The sequence below is a fragment of the Danio aesculapii genome, chromosome 13 (genome assembly GCF_903798145.1).
Source record: "Danio aesculapii chromosome 13, fDanAes4.1, whole genome shotgun sequence".
NCBI lineage: Eukaryota > Metazoa > Chordata > Actinopteri > Cypriniformes > Danionidae > Danio > Danio aesculapii.
Window position 1 is genome coordinate 52,093,804 of NC_079447.1, and position 25,528 is coordinate 52,119,331.

At 37.5% G+C, this 25,528-nt stretch overlaps 1 protein-coding gene across 1 annotated transcript in view; it reads right to left on the bottom strand.

Moving 5' to 3' along the window:
* Window positions 1-25,528, bottom strand: part of dst (dystonin) — a 360,347-nt gene that overhangs the window by 65,982 nt on the left and 268,837 nt on the right. Inside the window, exons 66-80 of the mRNA XM_056470777.1 lie at window positions 24,023-24,182; window positions 21,053-21,379; window positions 18,546-18,630; window positions 15,081-15,322; window positions 14,457-14,663; window positions 11,058-11,177; window positions 10,869-10,976; window positions 10,382-10,600; window positions 7,543-7,746; window positions 5,600-5,831; window positions 4,489-4,715; window positions 4,285-4,407; window positions 3,439-3,540; window positions 2,811-2,912; window positions 266-439 (exon numbers count right to left, since the gene is read on the bottom strand). Coding sequence (XP_056326752.1) covers window positions 266-439; window positions 2,811-2,912; window positions 3,439-3,540; window positions 4,285-4,407; window positions 4,489-4,715; window positions 5,600-5,831; window positions 7,543-7,746; window positions 10,382-10,600; window positions 10,869-10,976; window positions 11,058-11,177; window positions 14,457-14,663; window positions 15,081-15,322; window positions 18,546-18,630; window positions 21,053-21,379; window positions 24,023-24,182 — 2,632 coding nt within the window. The remainder of the gene's footprint in view (window positions 1-265; window positions 440-2,810; window positions 2,913-3,438; window positions 3,541-4,284; window positions 4,408-4,488; window positions 4,716-5,599; window positions 5,832-7,542; window positions 7,747-10,381; window positions 10,601-10,868; window positions 10,977-11,057; window positions 11,178-14,456; window positions 14,664-15,080; window positions 15,323-18,545; window positions 18,631-21,052; window positions 21,380-24,022; window positions 24,183-25,528) is intronic.

Below are 25,528 nucleotides of genomic sequence, written 5' to 3' on the forward strand. Positions count from 1 at the left end.
TAATATAATATAATATAATATAATATAATATAATATAATAAAATATAATATAATATAATATAATATAATATAATATAATATAATAAAATATAATATAATATAATATAATATAATATAATATAATATAATAGAATATAGAATAATATAATATAATATAATATAATATAATATAATATAATATAATATAATATAATATAATATATAAGGGATAAAGTATATCCAGGCGGATGTTGACTTTAAGTTTCAGATCCAGCGAGTGTCTGACCTGTCTGTTGATAATCTTCTTGTCCAGGTTTTCCCAGAGCATCTTGAGCTCGTTCATCGGCTCTGAGATGGAGGTTCGGTCGTCTTCATCCATCACCTTCTTCAGCAGGAGCCCGGCCTGATGGTTCAGCCTCTCCATCTCAATCTGCAGCTGGTACGCTTCCCCTTTAAACTCCTATGCACACACACACATACACATTATATATTACAGTACAGTTTCTCTATAGCCGCACTTACACTGCAAGCATTGCTCAGGTTTATTCAGGCTGGTGGAGAGCTAAAGCTTTGGTTATTTTAGTAAACTAAAATGAAAACTGTTGGTCTAAAAACATTTTCGTTAAATGAAATCTTTTGTTTTTTAATTGAAATACTAAGACTGAATTAATCTAACAACTAGGGGTGTCAAAATTAATTGTTTTTCGATGCACCGCGATGCAGACAATTCGATATCGGTTCAGTAATAGATCATAGCCTGACAAAACTGACCTTAGATCCTTTTAAACTTTTTATAAGGGATTTTAAATCAATATTAGGGCACTTTAAAATAGTGATGACAGATTTATGACATAAATAGTGATTTTCATAGATGCTACCTGACCTTGGATCAGTTTTATAAGTTTTAATGAGACATTTGTACAATGAAAAGCAATAATAGTTAATTGTTAACAGTCTATTGGCTTATTTAGCAGAGCCCATTATGAAACAAACAATATGTAAGCCTTGAAAATGTAAGAACGCATATTATGCAGACACTTAATATTTATTTAGATGATAAGCTAAGTGCATTTATAGGTTATACTGTCACTTTAAAGTTCACAAGATGTAAAATTGCACAAGATGCAATTATAATGCATGTTTTGTCAGCACTTATGTTGCATTTGCATGGTTTATTCAGCAAGTGTGCCTGGCATGTGCTGTTTGCAACGCTTCATATTGCGGAGCAACTCGTTTGATTGTTTTGAAGCTTTTAAAAGAGTTCTTTCTCCCATCACTACTGTAAAATAGCAATGCTTTAATGCATGAGCTAGATATTTTGGCAGCGCTTGTTTTTGTCCTGCCTGTACACATTCATTGAAGACATTCCTGACTCTCTTAACAATAAAACACTGCTATGCTATTGAGAACTGTCTCTAGATTCATAGGAATGTGCACACAAATCAAATCTCAGCCTGAAACCACATTAGTTCACCTGTGATTCATTTCAACAGCATTATTGGTTAAACTTCCACAATTGCAGAGGGTTAAATCGACAGTATAAGACGAGTCAAAGTGTGTAAACACAGCTGCGGCGTGCTCTGACGGCTCAATTATAGCCATCAAACAATCAGAAATCAAAGAGACTGCAGATAAAGAGCTTCAAACTTTGATGTGGATCAGCCATGACTTTGAGAAAAAGCACCGCGTCATGGGTATGAGAGAAAATCTCCCACACACACACATTGGTATTGATGGTTTATGAGGACTCTCCATAGGCGAACTGTAAAAAACAGCTAATTATATGGCCTTACCCCTAATCCCAACCCTCATATGTAGTGTGGGAAATTTTAAATGTCATTAAATATGATTTTTAAGTGTTTTGAATTACAAGGACACAAGACATGTCCTCATAAACCACCTTTATAGAATGCAACTAGATCATAACCATATCATTATATGATGTTCTGTCCTTGTAAACCACCAAAACCAGTACATGTGTACACACACCTTGGTATTGGTAATTTACAAAGGCTCTCCATCAGCGTAATGTATTTTATACTGTAAAAACGTCTTATTATTTGGCCTTAACCCTAAACCCAACCCTCACAGGACACGTAGCACATTTTGAATATCACTAAATATAATTTTTAAGGGTTTTGAATTACAAGGACACAAGGCATGTCCTCATAAACCACCTTTATATAGTGCAACTAGATCATAACCATATCATTATATGATGTTCTGTCCTTGTAAACCACCAAAACCAGTACATGTGTACACACACCTTGGTATTGGTGATTTATGAGGACTCTCCATCGGCGTAATGTATTTTATACTGTAAAAACGTCTTATTATTTGGCCTTAACCCTAAATCCAACCCTCACAGGACACGTAGCACATTTTAAATGTCATTAAATATAATTTTTAAGTGTTTTGAATTACAAGTACACGAGACATGTCCTCATAAACCACCTTTATAGTGCGCAACTAGGTCATAACCATGTCATTATATAACGTTCTGTCCTTGTAAACCACCAAAACCAGGACAAATGTACACATACCCATTGGTGTTGGTGATTTATGAGGACTCTCCATGGGCGTAATGTATTTTATACTTTAAAAACAGCTTATTATATGGCCTTAACCCTAATCCCAACCCTCACAGGACATGTAGCACATTTTGAATATCATTCAATATAATTTTTAAGTGTTTTGAATTACAAGGACACAAGACATGTCCTCATAAACTACCTTTATAGAGTACACCTTGGTCATAACCATGCAATTATATGAATCGCTGTCCTTGTAAACCACCAAAACCAGTACACACACACACATTAAAACAATACCTTCAGCTCCTCGATCTGCTGTTTGACAGTCTCCAGGTCTGTGCCCACAGGCGACATTGAATCCAGTTTGCCCTCCATAATGTCCACCGAGTCAAACATGTTCTGCAGAAAAGGCGAAACTATTGTCACAACATCTGAGCTTCAGTTTCACTCATAGCCTCAATACAAAAGTGTCTCAGATGACAGAGAAAACGAACAAAACCAAGACACACCTAAAGCTATTCTACTCAAATCTGGCATTTTGGGAAACTGGATAAGCATTACCATTCTTCTACATAAGGAACAAAGAATACTATGTTGTCAATGGCTGTTTTTTCCAACAGTCTTCAGTATATCTTTAATTGTGTTCAACAAAAGACAGGTTTGGAATAAATTAGAGTAAATGAAGAGAGAATTTTCATTTTTTGGGTGAACTATTGCTTTAAGAAACATCTAATTAGCAATATACTGTAGCAGTAAACTTGAATCAATCAGTCAACAGGCATAAAACCTTTTCTCTCTCTCTCAGTGTGAATTTTCCGCTGAATCACACTACATGAATCACTGAATGAATGTGTGTTTTCCTCTATGAGCACATACAGCTGACTGTAAACTCTGATCTGTGGTCAGTGTGTGTCATATTATTAACCTGGAGACTGTCCTGGAACTGAACGGCCGCCTGCATGGCCTCCTCCAGAGTCTCCACTCGCTCCCTCCATGCCTTATTCAGGGTTTCCCAAGCGGAGTTCACCTGTGGGAGGAATGAGATGTGGTCAGATGTTAACCCTGGTCGTTTTCATCCACTCTGGGGTGATTTTGAGGTTTAATTTGGCCACCGCTTTCTCTGTGTTTCAGTAAATTACAATATTGAATGATACATTAAGTGAAATTTCATAAACTAATTTCGAGAGGAGCACGTGATATGATTGAGCACAACTGGCTGCTCATCTGTAATCAGTAATAATCCAATCAGAGTGATCCTAGTTTGCTATAAATGGATAATTTTCTTCCTACTGCTCTATTTTCAATTGGAAGAATCCCCCCTTCCACCCCATCTCCTCCTTTTCCTCCCTTTTCCAAGGGGGAGCCCTCGAGACCTACCTGATCTCGGATCTCCAGATATGCTTATTGACCAGGCGGGAGCCCTGGGCTCAAATATCTCCGAGCTCAGGGTTCTCTCCCGGGACAGCATGCCAAACCTGCTTTAAATGCCAAGCATATCTAAGTGGGAACTCTTGAAATAATATTTCTTTACACAATCTAATGGCCTCATGACAGATTTCAGACAAGTTGTTATGACAAACAATGTCATCCTTGCATTTAAAATGACAACAGTTGTCATAAGCATGCATACAGTCTCATTCTTCTCCCTGACGTGTCATGTCATGATTAGATAGGTTTCATGACAGTCTTATGAACACCCCTTTAAGTAAAGTCTGAATTGGCAATCCTCCCATTTACTTTAATGACTATGGTGTGGGTTTATTCTGCGTACCTCGTCTATACTCTTCTTGATGACTGGTTTATCTGGTTCTCCACATGCTGTCATGAGCTCTGCTCCCAGATTCTGGACCACATTCAGCTCATCCTGCAGGCCGTCGATCTCTTCTCTGAAGCCCTGCGGAGCAAAAACACAGCAGTAAAGAAGCTGCAGAACGCTGGATGATCAGATCCGTGGATCAAGATCAGATCTGCAGACCTCCACAGACTCCTGCTGCTGTTTGACCACTGACGGGTCGACCCCGGGCTCCTCCAGCTCCTTCAGCAGCTCCTGCGTGTCTTTAATGGTGACGATGAGAGCGCAGTGATCGCACCAGAACTTCTCCGCCAGGTCCATCACGTCCAGCAGCTTGGCTTCTCTCTCGTCCAGAAGAGCCTGGATGTCGGTCCACAGAAACACCATCTGATCCAGCTTATCTTGAACCGCTTCAGGTCAAAACAAAGAAGAGTGGCGTCAAATCAATGCTTTAAAGGGCACCTATTATGCAAAAATCCCTTTTATAAGGGGTTGTGTATCAGCAGTGTGTGAATATAACCAGCTTCTAATGGTAAATATGTATTAAGTCTATTTTGTTATAATCAGACTTGATAGGATCAGTCGGCTGAAACACTTTGTACGTGTCATCAGCGGGGGAAAGCCCCGCCCACTAGTGACCATCTCTCCCTCATTAACATAGTACGTTAGTCTTGTTTATGAATCTGCCACTATGATGACACACAGGCATTTGTGGCTCCGCCCTCTTTTAAGAAGAGCACTATCTCATTTGAATTTAAAGCGACAGTTAGTGATGTGGCGTTGTGCGCCGAGGCTTCGAAGCACGTACCAAAAAAGCGATACATCTCGCAGTGAAGCAGTGTACCGGAGCTTGATTCATTTTGCCATAATCACGTGATCAGTGACATCCGAAGCTTCATTTTCGCCTTTACCACCCTTCGAATTTTGATTCAAAGGTTTAAACACCCTCGTAGGTTAGTAAAGTGTATAGTGAGAGATTAGGAGTTGATTACATACATTTCTACTGCTTCAAAGCACAGCACCGGTCCCACGCACCAGTCATTCAACTAAAATGCAATAGTCTCAACATGGAAAACCAGCAACAATGAAGAAAGCCTGATTATCTGCTGTCATGGCTTTGCAATCAAAAAATGTGATTATAATGGAAGTCAATGGGGCAAAAACAGCCCCCAACATAACCAAAGGGGAGTCAATCTGAACAGTACACAAATCTAAAATATAACCACAGGAGCTGGTTTTAGAAGACTGTTTCAGATGACACTTTTGCAACACGTTTTAATTCTGCCATATGTACCTTTGGCTGAGAGGTCTTTGTCTGCTCCTTGCGAGCGTGCGATCATCTCCTCTCCTCGCTGTTTGAGTGTCTCGTACGACGGCTGAAGTTTCTCCAGGTCGACGCTCAGCGCTTTATTCTCAGAGAGCTGCTCGCGGATCTTCTCCACCTCCACAGAGATGGACGGAGGCTGGCGCAGGCGCTCAGAGATGCGCTCCAGAGACTCCAGCATGGGTTCGATCTTATCATGAAACTGTGCACAAACACAACGCGCTGTATGAATAAACTTCAAATCAAAATGCAAGACTACCAAAACAAAGACAAACATCAAATTAATTGTTTATGATTACTTGAACTAAACGAATGTCATGATAGATTTAGAAAATACTGACACATCATTTTAAAAAGGTCAAAAAAATTGTTTTTCATTAGTAATAAGCCAACACCTATAAATGTAGCAATAAATAGCATCTAATATTACTAAAAATAAACAGCTATAAGTGTGTAATTGGAATTAATTTTGAGTAAAACAAGTATACCATGGTATTTAACTGTTTATTTGCTGTTTTTTTTATTTTATTGTTATTATGGAGACATTATTTAGTATTTTTTTCACAATTTAAATTGTTATTCTTTTCTTTTTAATTATACAGTGTTTTGTCTGCATATTTATAAATAAATATATGTTAGTTTTAAAGTTAAACTAAAGAAAAACAATTAGAAACATTTCCTTGGCAACTTAAAGTATATATATATATATATATATATATGAGCAATGTCACACGAGTAGCAGTGCGATGCTGGCTGTACTGGTATACTGGTGGGAGGCGTGCATTGGCGTCCCAGCCTCCCACCAGTGACAATATACAACTACATCGCACTGCTACTCGTGTGATATTGCATTTATACAACAGTTCGATGGCAAAATCGTGCATATAAAAAGGAAATTCAAACACGGAGAGTCTCAAAACCCTTTTGTAAGAGGAACTACTTTCTTCCGCCGTTCATTCACATCTGCAGCTGACGCCAGAACAGCAGAAGCCGTTACTAATTCGGCCACGTCACTTTAGAGCTAGTGTTGGAATGATTCCCTAGCGTAATGTCTAAAGTGATGACAAAACAGCTGATTTTGCTCACATTTTAAGATTATAAGGCTGAACAGCATGAAATGCCATCAGTCTACAGAGATTTCCCAGTATTTCTCTGTTGCAATTAGGAGATCACAATACTACTATGGTATAAATACAGCACTACAACATACAAAAGAGAGAGATCGACTTAGAATGTCATTTACCTGTTTAATAATGATTTGATAAGCTGTAGATTGAAATTATACTGGTTTTCTCTTAAGGCTTATTACGCGGTCTCTTTCACCATCTTGTGGATGAACATCGTCAACCGTCTTTGCTCAAAGACAGGCTAATGGCTCTCTCAGACATTATAAATATTTAAAAATAGGCACTATCCTTAAAAATAAACTGCATAGCAATCTAAACAACTACATTCTCCAAATGTTGTCCAACAGAAGCAATATTTGTCAAACTGTAGAGTGTCCTCTGCTTGTACCTGTATGTGGGCGGAGTAATACACAAGGGTAAAAGGTGAAGAGGCTGGTCGAATGCTGTTACTGGCAGAATATTACCCGGCTATCAGCCAATCATATTCAAGAACCAGACAGAACTGTTGTATAAATTATATATATATATATATATATATATATATATATATATATATATATATATATATATATATATATATATATATATATATATATATATATATATATATACATACATAACAGTTGTGTCTGGTTCTTGAATCTGATTGGCTGATAGCCGGGTAATATTCTGCCAGTAACAGCATTCGACCAGCCTCTTCACCTTTCACCCTTGTGCATAAAAGCATGTAAGGGACCTTTAACATTCCTTTTAAAATCCCATGCCCTTCATATATTGAAGATGTACCTGTGTGGATTTGGATATGGCCTCATCCAGGGTGGAGGCTCTGTGTTTAACGTCCACTTTCAGCTGTCCGTACAGTCGGTCTGCTGTCTCGTATTTCTCCCTGATGGCCGTTCCCTCCGCAGGACTCAACTCCACCAGCTGAGGGCCCGTTTTATTCATCTTGTCGATGTGTGGCTTGTGCTCGGCAATCAGCTCCCTCATTTGCTGAAAATGAACCATTTAATTTGGTGAGAATAAAACGCAGTGGAGTTTATAACATGATTATCAAAGTAAATAAATACTAATAAAGGTCAAACACAATCCCACAACATAGCAGGCCGATCCCGTAAAGCATCTGTCTGTCCACAGTTTATCCTCTTAGCCAGTCTAATAAAGCATTAAGCCATTCAGGATGCTGAATTACAGTGAAGGAAACACTGTAAAGGCATGTCACAAACAGCCTTCATTAAAGACACCTATACAGTCATTTATATTACATTTAACCCTTGTGTCCTGTTCAAACTGACCACCCATTCATTATGTTGGGGGCTGTTTTTGCCCTGTTGACTTCCATTATTCCCACATTTTTTGATTGCAAAGCCATGACAGCATATAATCATGCATTCTTGATTGTTGCTGGGTTTCCACTTTTCTCTTTTGGCTTCCCTGTTACTCTACTGCCAGACGGCCTCGGCTGGAGACAAACAACTTCCCCCAGAGAACAAGATAACGAGATGCTCTGAATTCCTGCTCCCTGTTCCAAGGACACCTGTGGCTTACACACACACACACATACACAGCTACAGATAGGGGGTCCAATTTCGCTACATGTAAAAGTGTATGTGACCATCATCATCATCATCATCATTATATGCTGTCATGGCTTTGCAATCAAAAAATGTCATTATAATGGAAGTCAATGGGGGCAAAAACAGCCCCCAACACAACGAAAGAGTAGTACATTTGCCCAGAGTGTATTGTTGAGTTTCTGGAAAAAAATCCAAAGCATTTTCCCAAAATATGTGTCAAAATAAGGTTTGCCACCAAAAATCATTCCATTTGCTGAAACACAGAGAAAGTTGTGGCCAAATTAAGACTCGAAATCATCCCAGAGTGGATGAAAACGACCCAACAAGACACAAGGGTTAAATATATGTTGAAAAAAAATCTCTAACACCACTTCGAGAGTATTAGAAAAAGAATTAAATTTCACAGGAGGGCTGATCATTTTGTCTTAAACTCTATTGTTATAAACCATTACCTGATCGTAGCCAGGGGGAGGGTCGGGTGGTTTGGAAAACCCACCCCTCACTGACTAAAGTCCAGAAATTGTCCCATTCAAGAGCTCATTTGTCCTATTTTGAATGCTATGCCAACATAATTAGTAAAAATAACCCATCGAAAAAGGCTTTAAGACCAGGCGGAATCCTGCTGTGACTTCAGTTAATCGGTTTTGGCCAATGCAAACAATTATTTTACTAATATCCAGCTGTGCAAGAAAACATCTGACATAAGCTACTGTATTTTTTTAAATAGAGAAAACATTTGACAAGTAACTTTTATTCTAAATCGCGGACATTATTCTTGAAAGAAAACATGACCGATAAAAAAGTGTGAAGCTCCAAAAGCAGCCTAAATTAAAATATTACACTATTTTAGCTATTGTTGTCATGCATGAATTTTCAAATGTACTTTTTTTACATGAGAGGCTAGAAAAATTGTGACGCTCTAAATTATTATTATTATTATTATTATTATTATTATTATTGTTATTATTATTATTATTATTATTATTTTTTTTTTTTTTTTTTTTTTATTATTATTTTTGTATGATTATTGTTGTTGTTGTTATTATTTTTATTATAATTATTATTATGATTATTGTTGTTGTTGTTGTTGTTGTTATTGTATTATTGTCATCATTATTATTATTATTAATTTTTATTATGATTATTGTTGTTGTTATTATTATTGTTATAATAATAATAATAATAATAATAATAATAATAATAATAATAATAATAATAATAATAATAATAGTTATTATTATTATTATTATTATTATTATTATTATTATTATTATTATTATTATGTGTTAATTTTTATTATTACCTGAGGACAGTTGGATGCAATATTACAATAGTCTACAGTTTTTAATATAAAGCTTTTTTCTAATGATATTTGATGTAATAAATTTGTACTCTAAATATATTAATTTTGTCATATTTCTTTATTCTAAATATTTAGGAAATATTTTATTATTTAGCTAAAAATAGTGCTTAAAATGTCACCTAAATTAAGTATTTAAATCTCCTAATTAAAAAGGTTGGCTCCGGGCCTGCATTATGAAACAGAAAATTAATCGAGATTAAAATACACATGAAATCAAAACTAAATATGTTGATTTTGTTTGCTCACGTTCTAGTTTTGTGGTGAACAATTTATCTGTGCATGTCATTAAGAACAAAATAAACAGTTCGACCTTATAATCTACAATTAAAGACTGAAAAATCCTGTTTGTTTTCAGTTAAATTCACAGATTAGGTTTGTCTCAGGTATTGGGCGGGGCTAACATACTTAACCACGCCCCCTCCAGCTCTCAGTTTTGACAACAAACAAAACTGGTGAGCAGGAGTCTGTTAGGCTGTAATAACTCCCCTCAAACCCTTTTGCCCATCTTTCTGAATGAAATGCCTACTTTACTACATCCAATCAGCTCGCAGTAGAATAAAACAAGCCACTCCCACTGTTTTCTCATTTAATATTCCGTTTCTCCATGAACTGCGTCACAATACGAAACAAACACAGTCACAGCTTTCGCTTCATGCTAAACGTTTTGCTATTTGTATGTGTGTCTTACCCTGAGCTCCTCCTGTTGCTGTCGCAGGGCTTCATACTCAATAGCGGGCTGTGAAAGCTCCGTGAATGCAGCTCCGGTGTCCTGCAGCCATGGCCACAGCTCATCGTGGGTCTCCCAGAACTGACAGGCCAGAGAATGAGCCCTCTCCAGCTGCAGACAGCGCTCTGAGTTCAGCTGGCTCACCACAGTATACTTCTCCAGCAGCGCCTGGAGCTTCACCTGCAGGACAACACACACATTTCACACCTACAGTGAGTGATAGTTCAGAATGACCACTACTGCCGCCTGCGATGCCACTGCGGGACAGCCATTCAGAATGTGAGACTTTTGAGTAGCTTTTATTAGGCGTGTCTTGTCCTGTGTCGAATGCCATTACAATCTGTGTTTAATTTGATTATTTGTTTGCATATTTTTTATCTTGAAACAGAAAGTAGCTCCTCCCCCTTTTCAAAAACAGCCAATAGCGTCAATGTTTTCCAGTATTTACCTTGAGCGCCTGCTTCTCTGCTTCATCTTTGCTGTTCATAATGGCTTCGCCGGTCTTCACAATGTCATCCACGGCATCTTTATGCCTCATGATATCCATGGAGAAGCTCTGGAGGAGGAGAGAAGGCGTGCTAGAGGCGCTGCGTGCTTTATAACATGTTTATGACAGCTGAAAGCAGCACTGACTGACCTTCTGAGCCTGTAGTTGAGCTGTGGTTTTCTCCGGCTCCAGACTGATATCACCGAGAGCCGACAGCTTCATTTCAGCCTCGGTGAACCACTGCAGCTCAGCACCGGCTGCCTGCTCAAACTGAACACACACACACACACACACACAAAACAACACATTATTCGTGCACCAGCATTAATATAACTGTTTTTAACTATCTTCATGTTGCGCATTTCAGAACCCTGATGTCAACTCTAGACACAAAATTCACAACCATTGATAAAAATAGTTGATTTTTGCTAATTTTTTTTTCAAATGCTTATAAAATCACATAAATTAGAGAAACTTTGTTCACTGAACTAAAATAACCTGTTCAAAATGACAATTTAATATCAAATGAACACAGTTTAAACATGCCACACACAAATAATAATGTATTGATTTAATTAAAACTAGGTGACTATCAACTGTTGCATTAGTTTTAATGCTTATATTTATGGAAACAGACGCAGAATATTACATGTTTACATGGTGTCATGAATTCAGAAACCAAAATGATCTTCTGAAAGTACTAGAAATCATTGTGTGACAAAACTTTGTCGTTACTCTAAAAATCAACCCAGGCTCATTCTGAAAACGTAGTCCCGAGGACGTTTCTGGAGACAGCGAAATACGTCCCGGGAGGTACGTATTTTTGCAGTTTTTGGTTTTCGCGAATCCGCAAGAGGCCGCTGTGTGTGCCTTTTTGGCTTCTCGGACGTCTCCCGCGAGTGCCGTTCGCGCCCGCGCTGTTCTCGCGTGAACCCACCAGAGGCCGCTGTCAAATGAACGTCTGTCTGTCCGACTGGCTGAATGATTGACTGGGCGACCGGCCAATCGGCTGGCTGACCCACCCACCCTCCTCCTTCCCTGAACCCAACCGATTTTACCGATTGACCTGCCCACCCTAAACCCAACCAACAATTTACAAAAGCCGTCCGGAAAAAGAAAAGCCCTCGACCGATTTTTTTTTACCACGTTTTCAGATTTTACCACACTCTCACCCTGTTATGAACCTCTTCGCTTTTTATTTCTTGGATTCTGTTTTAGTTTTACCTGATTTCTGGAACCGCTCTTCCGCGGACTCGAACCCAGTCGTCGTTGTCGTGGTCAGCTCCTCTCTGCGTCTCGAGTCCGCTGACGCACAGGACGAGCTAACCGGACAAACTGGTTGCGGCGGGAAAGCCCTCCACATGAAGGTAAGCAGTCAGCCTACGAGCGCTAAAAGGAATGGCGTCATACCGCCCTGCAGCGTTCGCTTCAAAAACGAAATTCAGCCATACGTACCTCCGGCTACATAATTCACGGCCTCCAGAAACGTCCTCGGGACTACGTTTTGAGAATGAGCCTGGGTTGCTAAAAAGAGCTTAGCTCAAAGGCTAAAATGAAAGGAAACAGAATGTTCGACTCTATGATGTAATAGTATGGATAAGCCCCGCCTCTGCAGAAGATCAACGATTCTACTTCACTGTCTCTTCAGCTAGTTAATATGCAAACTTTCTAGCCAATCACAGCAGTGGCCGTTTGTTTACTTACAGTTTGCTACGTCCATGTTAACAGAGTGTTCTGATGATGCACAGAATGCACAGAAAAGAGTTAATAACTTAGAAATGTCGGATGTTTTTTGATGTAAAAATGTTGACGCCGTTATTCGTGGCCCTCAGAGAACAGTGCAATAAAAACAGTGAGGTAGCTTATGACCTCTTCATGTTTGTTATGCACAGTTCATCTTTTATGGACAAATAATGAAAACAAAAGAGAGACCAGAAATTCCCACATCTCATTAACATGATCCTGCACATTTACATAAGAATGCACAATGAATATTCATCAATCCAGGACAGGTTGTTCCTTGTTTTTAAAAGACTGGAGATCATATGACTTTGTCATCTGCATATACAAGTAAAAACAGTGTTTTTTAGTCTGAGAAAACTCATAGAGAATTAAATAATGATATGTTTTGTTTCAGAAAATACTGACAAATACTGAAATGTAAATATTGCCTATAAATATGTGTATAACACATCTAGAATTAAATATTACTCATAATAAATTCCTTTAAATGTAAGTATGTAATTGGAATTTATTTTAGTAAATTAAGTACAACATTAGCAATAGTTTTATTTACCTTATGGGGGCAATATATTGGTATTTATAAGAGTTACAATATTTCATTTTCTTTTCTTTTTAATCATATGTACTTTGTCATTTTTAATTTGCCTTTTTTGGGTATTTTAGTTTTGTCCACATATTTATAAAACTATATTTATAAAAATGTTATTTTAGTCTTTGTATTAAAGTTAAACTACAGAAAAAAATAAGAAACATTTCCTTGGCAACTTAAATTATATGTATTTTATTATTTTTTATTTTTTTAATATTTCCCAAATTATGTTTAACAGAGCTAGGAAATTTTCACAGTATGTCTGATAATGTTTTTTCTTCTGCAGAAAGTCTTATTTGTTTTATTTCGGCTAGAATAAAAGTAGTTCTTAATTTTTTAAACACCATTTTAAGGTCAATATTATTAGCCCCCTTAAGCTATTTTTTTTCGATAGTCTACAGAACAAACCATCGTTATGCAAAAACTTGCCTAATTACCCTAACCTGCCTTAGTTACCCTAATTAACCTAGTGAAGCCTTTAAATGTCACTTTAAGCTGTATAGAAGTGTCTTGAAAAATATCTAGTAAATTATTATTTACTGTCATCATGACAAAGATGAAATAAATCAGTTATTAGAGATGAGTTATTAAAACTATTATGATTAGAAATGTGTTGAAGAAAACTGCTCCCCGTTAAACAGAAATTGAGGGAAAAAATAAACAAGAGGGCTAATAATTCTGACTTCAACAGTATATATATATTTTTTCTATTTATTTATATATTTACCAAGTACCATAATGGTTTTATAGCTGTATAGCTTGTATAGCTTTAGTTTTAGTTAACTAAAATAACTGTGGTATGCATCTAATCTATCTAATCCAGTGTTTCCCAACCCTGTTCCTGAAGGCACACCAACAGTACATATTTTGTATGTCTCCCTTTTCTGACCCATTCACTTCAGGTGTTGGAGTCTCTTCTGATGTTATGATGAGTTGATTCAGGTGTGTTTGATTAGGGAGAGGTTGAAAATGTGTACTGTTGGTGTGCCTTCAGGAACAGGGTTGGGAAACACTGATCTAATCAGTATAAACACTCTAATGTAATGCAAATCTCTGTGACATTTCATTAGTGTATTATATAAATAGCAAGAGGGTGACTGGAGAGGATGAAGGAAGTCTGTATGAATATAAAGCAGCCAAAATGAGCAGCACAGCGAGGCCTGATCTGTGCTCTCAGGCCTTTCACTGTGTCCTCCAGCAGCTGAAGAGTGCTGTACCTGCTGGGATTTGAGGATGGCGGCTCCGGTCTGCTCCACACGCTGGATTAAAGTATCGCTGGCTGATCTGTAGCGTTCATTATCTTCTGTGATCATCCTGTCCAGACCTTCTCTGGCTCTCCAGGGCACCAGCTCCAGCAGAGCACTGCTCACTTCATTCAGAGCGTCCAGCAGCGGCTTCTGCTCCTTCAGCTGCTGCACCAGCGCCTGCACACACACACACATACATCAGACACACTCCAGCGGTCCTACTTGTTTTTGAAGGTGACCTATTATGCCCCTTGTTACCAGATGTAAAATAAGCCTCTGATTTGAGTGTGTGTGTTAGGTTTCAGCTCAAAACACCACACAGATAATGTTTCATAACTCTCTGAAACGGACCCTTTCAGGCTTTGATCCTAATTGTGTGGTGTTTTGGTGACTGTCGCTTTAAATTCAAATGAGATTGTGCTCTTTTCAAAAGAGGGTGGAGCTACATGTCAGCATAGTGGCAGATTCAAAAACAAGACTGATGTCCTATGCTAATGAGGGAGAGATGGTCACTAGTGGGCGGGGCTTTCCCCCCTTTGATGACCTTTGATTCTGCATGATCTCTGGAGGTGTGCTTGTGATAGAGACACTCACGCTCTGTCTGTGTTGCAGGTCAGTGAGCTGCTCTCCGAGCGGCTGCGGATCTGTAAATGTGTTCAGCTCGGCCTCCACCTTCTCCAGCCAGACGTTCAGCTCCTCGTGGCTGTTCTGGAGCTTTGTGGCCAGAGAAAGCGCTTTGTCCAGAGTCTTTGACACGCTGCTGCTCATTGTGTTGATCTCTGAATACCTCGTCTTTATGCCGTCCAGTTTGCCTTGAATCACCACAACCTCATCGCCTGGATGAAAGTAAACACACACACACACACATTCACACAGAAAACTTCACAGGAAACCGTACAAATATTGACTTAAGGGTGTGTAAATGTATGAAGTAAGGTCAGCTTTACTTTACGTGCGTCAAAAAAGCATTGTAAGTCAACATGTACTTATAAATTCCTACTCATGTGTAAGGGTTGAATAATAGTTCAGTGGTTTAAAGGGGTAAATCACCCAGAATTACAAATGTACTTATCTTTTCCTTACTCTCAAGCGGTTACAAAGCTTTATAAGTTTCTTTTCTAGCTTTAAAAGAAGATATTTCGAAGAATGTTGGAAACTGGTAGCCATTGATGTCCATATAAATATATATATATATATATATATATAAATATATATATAAATATATATATATATAGCGGTGTAGATTTAGGGTGGATGGAGGAGACGTGTCCCCACCAATATCCACCAACTACTGAAAAGTCCCCACCAATAATTTAATTCACTTAAAAACATCGCGCTGTCATTATAAACGTAGACATGCTGAAAGAGTTAAATCACGCTCTCTCCTCGAGTCGCATCACATATGAACATTGTGATTGGCTGTGCCTTTCCCTGCTGTCATCTGAGAGGCTGCTTTCAGATACAAGCAGCGCCAAAACAACTGCGCGCGGGCGGAATTTTCCTGTAAGATGTGTGTGAGGTGTGTGACACACACAGGTGAGGATGGCGTTAGCAGAAAAAGGTGGACATAAGGAGCTTTATTTAACGAAAAGTGTCGATCACGTTAACTCAAGTTCGAGTCCATCATGATAATGCCGCTTTGCTAGTGTTTTCACCGCTTTTACAGTCAGTCTAACGTTAATCTGTGATCAATATTCCCTGAAAACTAACTGCAGGATAAACAACTACATGTAAAACTATATGACCCAGCCAGTTCTCCTAATCTCTTAGAGTAACATCTCCAATTTCGGTTGAAACAATTAGTCAGAAAAAGCTCCATCTTTTATTAGTACTAAGAGACATGTTTAATTTGTAGGAAAAATAAGCGAAAGTCTTTATTAAACTCTCTCTTCATCAGTTAATAAACATCATTTAACATGACACTTTCAGGCCTGGAGCCAGCTTATTGTTTGTTTTCTGAAAAACTGAACTTTTTTTGCAGTTATTCACCTGATTAATTATTCATTCATTCATTCATTCATTCATTCATTTTCTTTTCAGCTTAGTCCCTTTATTAATCTGGGGTCTCCACAGCGGAATGAACCGCCAACTTATACAGCATATGTTTTACACAGCGGATGCCCTTCCAGCTGCAACCCATCTCTGAGAAACATCCACACACACTCATTCACTACGGACAATTTTAGCCTTCCCAATTCACCTGTACCGCATGTGTTTGGACTGTGGGGGAAACCGGAGCACCCGGAGTAAACCCACGCGAACGCAGGGAGAACATGCAAACTCCACACAGAAACGTCAACTGAGCCAGCCGAAGCTCGAACCAGCGACCTTCTTGCTGTGAGGCGACAGCACTACCTACTGCGCCACTGTGTCGCCCCTCATTCTGTTTAATCGAGGTATAAATATTACATTTTAGCGATGTATTAAGAACTAATTTTTGCTGGATTATCTTATAGAGAGTTATTATAACTGCACTTTTTGATGTACCATAAATATTTCCGACCATTTTGTCAAATTGCTTTGTTTACACATGTGCACATAGAAATGAGAACTTTAAATTCTTAGAATAAAGAAATGAAGAGTTCAGATGCCAAAACCTCTAAATGCCATGTAAAATCAGCATTTTTCTCAGCCATGTATATTTATGTTCAGTTATTTCACTTTAAAGGCAATGAAAGGACGTATTCGTCACTATAAAAGTAAAATCACTGAGTCCACGCACAGGAGCTGGAGAAAAATGCTAATTTTAGAAGGAAATATTTAATGGCATTTGGAGGTTTTTGCATCAAAACTCTTCAAATATGAAAATTTTTAAAATACAATTATTTTATCATAATTTATTTTGGGAAATCTGTTAAAACTTACATTTAAATTAAAAACTGAAGGCTATTGGCAAATAACAAACTGGCCAGCACATTCAACCTTCCTCAGTCAGAATTTGGCCATTTGAATAATAAGACAAATTTAAACATAATAATAATAATAATCTAACTTTTGGTCTTTCAAACCACCTGAATCCCCTTGGCTACGTGCCTATTTAATTTAACTTAATCAGTTGTATGAAGAGAGGATTAATTAATAATATATTTTAAAAGCAGTTAAATAATTAATAGCAATATATAAAATATATATTATATAACAAAAAACAATATTCATTCTTGGCGGGGGTGTGGGGGGATTGTATTTACTCATCCCCCCACCCCACTAGTGGAGGATGAGTGTATTTTAATTTTTGGGTGAACTACCCCTGTAAGGTTTGATTTCAGTAAGGCAGTCATTTAGTGGTATGGTATTGCGAAAAACAGTTAAATGCAGGTATACAGTGTAAGTACATGTATCTCCATAATAACCGCACTGCAAATAATATTAATAGCTAATGACACAATACTGTGTAAAACTGTGTTCAAAAACAAATGTAAAATACTGCATTCAATAACATGAACTAAAAATCAATAATGATTAATTCTTCATTTGCATTTACACATATTAACATATTAGTTCCTGTTCATTTCTACATTCCCATTATGTTTTTAAAATCAAGCACTGTATCTGTTTTTGTGTGTGTGTTTATCTGTTAGTGAACTAACATGAATATGTAATATTTTATTACAGTAACAAACATGACTGTTAATGAAAATATGAAAATGAAAATATGCAATGCTCAAAGGGCAATATAATAATATAAGGCATTAACTAATATGTTGCTTGTGCAAAATCACTGTAAAACTGCATTTTAGGCTAAATTATGTTGTATTTTTTATCTTCAAGAGTCCCACTTTTTGTTAAGCAATCGTAGTTACTATGTACTCTCATTTAAATGAAATATTAAGTACAATGCACTTAATGCGTACACACATGTTGAGTACATTGTACTTATATTTTTACGTATGGACCTTGTCATTAAGGCCACTTAATATATAAAGGGTAACCCTATAGTTTTACTTACTAACATAAAGGTATTGCTCATAGGCAAATGACTATGACATTACCTAATTTATTATATGCTAATGCAATATATACAGTATATACATATGTTAGTTAGCTGTGGGATTCTCTCACCTGTGGTCTGCTTGAGCAGTTCTAAGCCGTTGAGGATGGCCTGTTCGATGTTTTGTTTCCTCAACTCAATGTCTTCATGAAGAGCCTGAACATTAAAGCATGCATCAGTGAGACCATCATCTCCAGAAGCAGAAAAATGAAATCACACCACACATATCGCAGAAAAACGAAATATTGCAATGTCAGAGTGTTCCAATACCATGCAGCCTTACATATTACATATTAAACATACCTACATATTATCTCCTTAAACAAAGTGATAGTGTTTACCTGTCTAGAAAAGGCTTCTTGATTTAAGAATTTAGAGATATTTAGATAAGCAACAAGACCAAAACTCTCTAAGTAAAGCACTGTCTATTTAACGCTTTCCTTTGTTCTGTTCAATTTCTATATATGTTTGTAATTTATTACACTTTATACAGATTTATTGCATATAAAAAGAATATTCAAATCAATCTAAATGAATGAATTCATATTCAAGTCATCTGGTGAAATTGTATTGATATCGCAATATACAGCTGAAGTCAGAAACCCCTGCTCCCCTGTATATTTTGTTCCCCAATTTCTGTTTAACAGAGAGGAGCTTTTTCTAAATCTAATACATCTACAACACAGCACATTTCTAATCATAATAGTTTTAATAACTCATCTCTAATAACTGATTTCTTTTCTCTTTGTCATGATGACAGTAAAAATATTATTATAGATATTCTTCAAGACACTAGTATTCAGCTTAAAGTGACATTTAGAGGCTTAACTAGGTTAATTAGGGTAAAGTTAGGGTAATTAGGCAAGTCATTGTATAACAGTGGTTTGTTCTGGAGACCAGGGGTTCCCAAACTTTTCAGCCTGTGACGCCCAAAATAACAACGCCAGTGTCTTGCGACCCCAAATATCCTCTGAGGTGGTTATAAATATATAAACCTTGCACACAGCGGCGCACACATACCAACAGGCCCAAGTCTATTCATCATTTACTTTTGAAGAACACCACCCAGACACCATCCTCCATGTTCAGTTGTGGCCTGTATTTATTTGTAATGTACGTGAGTGCCATAAAGGTGTCAAAAAGTTTAACCTGGTGCCATAAAATCAATGTGCTGTGTCTTTAATATTAACCCAGGCTCATTCTGAGAACGTAGTCCCGGGGACGTTTCTGGAGACCGCGAAATACGTCCCGGGAGGTACGTATTTTTGCAGTTTTTGTTTTCGCGAGTCCGCGAGAGTCCGCTGTGCGCGCTTTTTCCCGCGCCGTTCTCGTGTAAACCCGCTAGAGGCCGCTGTCGAACGAGCATCTGCCTGTCTGCCTGGATGACAGAATGATTGACCGTGCGACCGGCCAATCGGCTGACCCACCCTCCTCCGTCCCTAAACCCAACCAACGACGATTCACAAAAGCCGTCCAGAAAAAGAAAAGCCCTCGTCTGATTTTTACCACGTTTTCAGATTTTGACCACATTCTCACCCTGTGATGAACTTGTTCGCTTCATTTTGTAGATTTTGTTTTTGTTTTCTTACCTGATTTCTGGAACCGCTCTTCCCCGGACTCGAACCCGGTCATCGTAGTTGTGGTCAGCCCCTCTCTGCGCCTCGAGTCCGCCAGAGTACACGAAGAGCTAACCGGACAAACTGGTTGCAGCGGGAAAGCCCTCCACACGGAGGCGAGCGGCTGGCCGGCCGGCAAGCACCGAAAGGAACGGCGTCACACCGCCCCGCAGCGTTCGCTTAAAAAAATGAAATGCAGCCGTACGTACCCCCGGCTACGTATTTCGCGCTCTCCAGAAACGTCCACGGGACTCAGAATGTTCTCAGAATGAGCCTGGGTTGTTTAATATACTGTAATCACCACAGGGGTCACAAAAAAAGCGAAAAGCTAATGGCTTTTTTTTGTGTGTGTGTTGTTGTTTTTTATGTAACTATTAACTACTTTTTTTTCTTCTGTAAGTTATGGATAAAATATGGTCATTCTAATAGTTTAATAAAGTGAATTAGATTTTTGAAAATCACCAAGCGACCCCCACTCATTGTCCTGCAACGCCCCGGGGGGTCTTGACCCTCAGTTTTGGAACCACTGCTGGAGACAATCCAAAACTAATTTTGCTTAAAGGGGGCTAATAATATTGACCTTAAAATGGTTTTAAAAATATTAAGAACTGCTTTTATTCTAGCCGAAATAAAACAAATAAGACTTTCTCCAGAAGAAAAAATATTATAGGAAATACTGTGAAAAATTCCTGAATCTGTTCAACATCGTTTGGGAAATATTTGGAAAAATGAAATTCACAAGAGGGTGAATAATTCTGACTTCAACTGTATATCACGGAAAATCTAAATATGGCAATGTTAGATTGTTCCAATTATTATTTCTGCTAAATTAAGACTATTTTATTTTATTATTATTTCTAGAAAACACTTTGATTAGAAAGTATTTTTGCACTGAGATGGAGAACTTAATAAACAAAACAGTGGAATAAAGTGTGAAGAGGAGGATAATGCTGATGCAGTACCAGCTGCTCTGCGTGCTGTTTTTCCAGCACCGCCGGAGTGTAATCCTGAACCGAGACTTCGCTCAGTTTTGCGTGCACCTCATCCAGCCACGTCATCAGAGCCACTTCATCCTCTCCAAAGAGCTGCGCGTTGGCCCGGGCCTGCCTCAGTAGCTCATCCTTCTGTCTGCACTGCTCCTGGAGCTCCAGAAAGCTGCGCTGTGTGTTTTCCAGCTTTACCTGCACCGTCTCTTTATCATCCACACAACCCAGCGTCCGCAGAGACTGACCCAGGCTCATGGCCTGGTACAACATCTTACCCCGGCCCAAAACCTCCTCCCCTAAAGCCTGATTTAGCACCGATGATGCCACAAACGCAGGATGGAGAAATCATAACAACACAAACAAACAAAAAAGAATGGATCAAATGAGGAAACAACAGAAATAAAGGGGAAACACTTGATATAGAGCTCATGGTTTATCATGAGGTGTTTATAATTATTCATAACTAAGCATAATAATTATATGAATGCATATATAAGTTCTACTGAACTGTAATCACAGTGATAGCTACATTAATAATAGTGTTACTCATATTTAAAGTGATGTGTTTAGTTTGTTAGTCAATATACATGTTCATAACACAATTTACTATGATTTATATCTATGTTTTATATGGATTTTTATTTATAGCGAACATTAAAAGATATAAAACGTGCTAGGCAGAAATATACTAATATATATAAATGGTTCTCGAATCTGATTGGCTGATAGCTGTGCGATATTCTGCAATAACAGCACTTGTATAGCCTCCTCACCCTTGTGTATTACTCCGCCCACACAGAGTGACAGCAGATCAATAAACTCAGCACAGTTTGACAAACATTGCAGCTGTTGGACAACATCATGTACTTTTGAGGCTTTTTTAAGTGAGGATGTAGTTGTTTAGATTGCAAATATGCAGTTTATTTATAAGGATAGTGCCTATTTTAAATATTTATAATTTTGTAGATTCAGCGCATTGGCGGCCATCAGCTTGTCATACTGAGCAGAGCAAAGAGAGTTGATGTTCCACCACAAGATGGCGACAGAGAGTGCATAATAAGCTTTTAGAGGAGAAAAACTCAGCGTAATTTCTAACTTCAGCTCATCAAATCATTATAAAACAAGTAAGTGACTATCTAAGTCGATCTCTCTCTCTTTTGTATGTTGTAGTGCTGTATTTACACCATAGTAATCTAGTGTTTGCTTTGCTTTGGCTTTTTCGGGGTTAATTATGGTGATCTTCTAATTGCAACAGAGAAATACTGGGAAATCTCTGTAGACTGATGGCGTTTCATGCTGTTCAGCCTTATAATCTTAAAATGTGAGCAAATCAGCTGTTTTGTCATCACTTTAGACAATACGCTAGAGGATCATTCAAACACTAGCTCTAAAGTGAAGTAGCAGCGGTTCCTGCTGTTCTGACGTCAACTGCAAATGCAAGTGAATTGTGGAAGAAAGTAGTTCCTCATTCAAAAGGGTTTTTAGACTCTTTTGCGTTTGATTTTTTTTTAAAATATACACGATTATGCCTTCAAACTGTTGTATAAACGCAATATCACACGAGTAGCACTGCGATGTGGCTGTATATTGTCACTGGTGGGACACTAAAGCACTCAGCCTGTGGCCTCGAGCCAACGCACGCCTTCCACCAGTGCTGATATACAGCCATATCGCGCTGCTACTCGTGTCATATTGCTCATACCTGAATATATATTAGTACATATATTAGTAGTGAATTTATATGTGTTTGTAATTTATAATTTTTATTTCATAATTAAATAATTTCTCATTTAATAACATATTAATCAATATAAATAAATTAGGTCTTCATTTATTAATTCCAGTAAGTCATCTGGTGAAATTGCATTCATAACGTAATGTATATTAGAGATAAACAAAATATCGCCATGTTGAATTTTATTATTTCTTATTATTTCTGAAAAATAATCAATATTTATTACTTATATAGAAAAATATTTAAAAAAAAAATCTATTTACACTAGAAACAAGACAAAAACTCACTATAAAATATATATATAAATATATAATACACTATATATATAATATATATATATATTTAAATTTTTTTTAAAACTGTATTTCCATATATATGACCTAACCATTCATTTAAAAACATAAATAATAATTAAATAATTAATATATATATAAATTTAAATAAATGACTGACAACTATAATCACAATAATAATATTAAAATTGTAATAATTAATGGTAATAACACTATTATAAATGTAGCCATAACTATTATATTCATTCATTTTTCTTCCACTTAGTCCCTTTATTCATCTGGGGTCACAACAGCGGAATGAACCGCCAACTATTCCAGCACATGTTTTACACAGCGGATGCCCTTCCAGCCGCAAATCAGTACTGGGAAACACCCATACACACTCAATCACACACACTCATACACTACGGCCAATTTAGTTCATCAATTCCCCTATAGCGCATGTGTTTGGACTGTGGGAGAAACCGGAGCACCCGGAGGAAACCCACGCCAACATGGGCAGAACATGCAAACTCCACACTGAAACACCAACTGACCCAGCCAGGACTCGAACCAGCGACCTTTTTACTACGGGGCAACCACTGAGCCACCATGCCACCCATGAATTGGAATTCAGACACAATGCAATCGAAATAATTCTATTACAATTCTAACAGTGAATATTAATAACACTATTATAAATGTAGCTACAACTGTCATTATAACACCATATGGGTTTTGTTGTATCTTTGCATATGCATTTACATAACATATATGCTTGATTTTAAATAATAATAAACATTTATAATTCATTACGAGCATGAGCTTCATAGAAAGTGTTCCCGAAATGAATAACGGGTAATATAAACGTAAAATATGATGGAAATCAAACTGAACGTGGTCACGGGAGCGTGGTGATGTTACAAATGCTTTCTGCACCTTATGCTGTGAGATCTGCTCCTCTAGTTTGGACGTCTGTGTGCCGATGGGCTCCGAGTTTGCGAGTCGTTTTTCGGTCGCCGTCAGCCACTCCGTCAGCGGCTCCAGGGTCTCGTGGAATTGCTGAGCCACCACCGAAATATTCTCCAGCTGCTTGTGTCTGTCAAAAAACATCATTGGTTGGTATGACTAGGTTGATTATACCACAATATATGCTAAAACAATCCTTTATTCAGAAAAAAAAACGAAATTAATTGATAATACTTTGCATTGAGGATTCATTAGGTAGAATTTACCAGGGTAAACTAATTATGAACAATATTTGCACAGCATTTATTAATCATAGTTCAGCATTTACTAAAGCATTAATAACATCAGCATTCATGCTTGCAATCCTTAGTTAATGCACTGTAAGTTAACAAGAACTAACAATTAATGTAGTATGTTCATTACCAGAGATGAATAAATACTGTAATAAATGCATTGCTCATTGTTTGTTTATGTTTATACATTTTCGAATGTGTTACCACGTTAACTTATGGATTCATATTGTTAATTGCAACTAATTAATCAATAATATGTGCTTGCAATTTAGCAACTGTGATGATCCCTAGTTAGCAGAGTACATAAGGAATAGGAACTGATTGGTATTAGGAGCTTTGATGGTCCACTTTAAGCATTCTGTTGACTGTGTAACTGCGTCACCTATTCTACTAACCCTAATCCTAACCGCCCACTAATACTCTACTAATATTATAAGTAAGGGATGAAGCACATCCAAGTGGCTGTTATCACAGAATCAAGCCTGACAGGTTAATCAGCAGCTGTTGTGGAAGACTGAAGGGTTTATTTTGTGGAAAAACCAGCAGGATGTACTTTATCCCACTTATTACATGGCTCCTTGGCGCAAAAATTGAAAAAAGTAGACATTAAACATCGTTCTGCGTCCGAACAGTTTATTAATTCTTTAATTAAAGGCAAATTCGACAGAAACAAAAATGGCTGAATGGAGTATACACTAACCTGCGCAGTATTCAGTCACTAGATGCTCCATACAGTCAAAAACAATGAGACAAGCATATAAAACTTGACGTATTTACTGATGGACAAGAGGATTGAAGTTATTCTTAAATTATGTTATTAGTTTCTGCAGTTGTTATTTGGTAATAACATGCCTTCGAATGTCACGACTGACCAATCAGAATCAAGTATCAAAATAAAGGGTTTTATTAACAACTTTGAAAAACCCTTAGGTATAATTTATAGAGTTTAAAGGGACAGTTCACACACAAATGAACATTCTGTTATCATTTACGCATGCTTCACCTGTTTCAAACCTTGATTAGTTTCTCCATCCTGCTAAACACCAAAATCTTCTTTTGTGTTTAACATACGAAACGCATTGAGGTGAAGGGGTGAGTAAATGATCAAATTAGTTTCTTTATTCTGTTAAATACAAAAGAAGATACTTTGAAGAAAGCTGAAAACCTGTAACCATTGACTTTC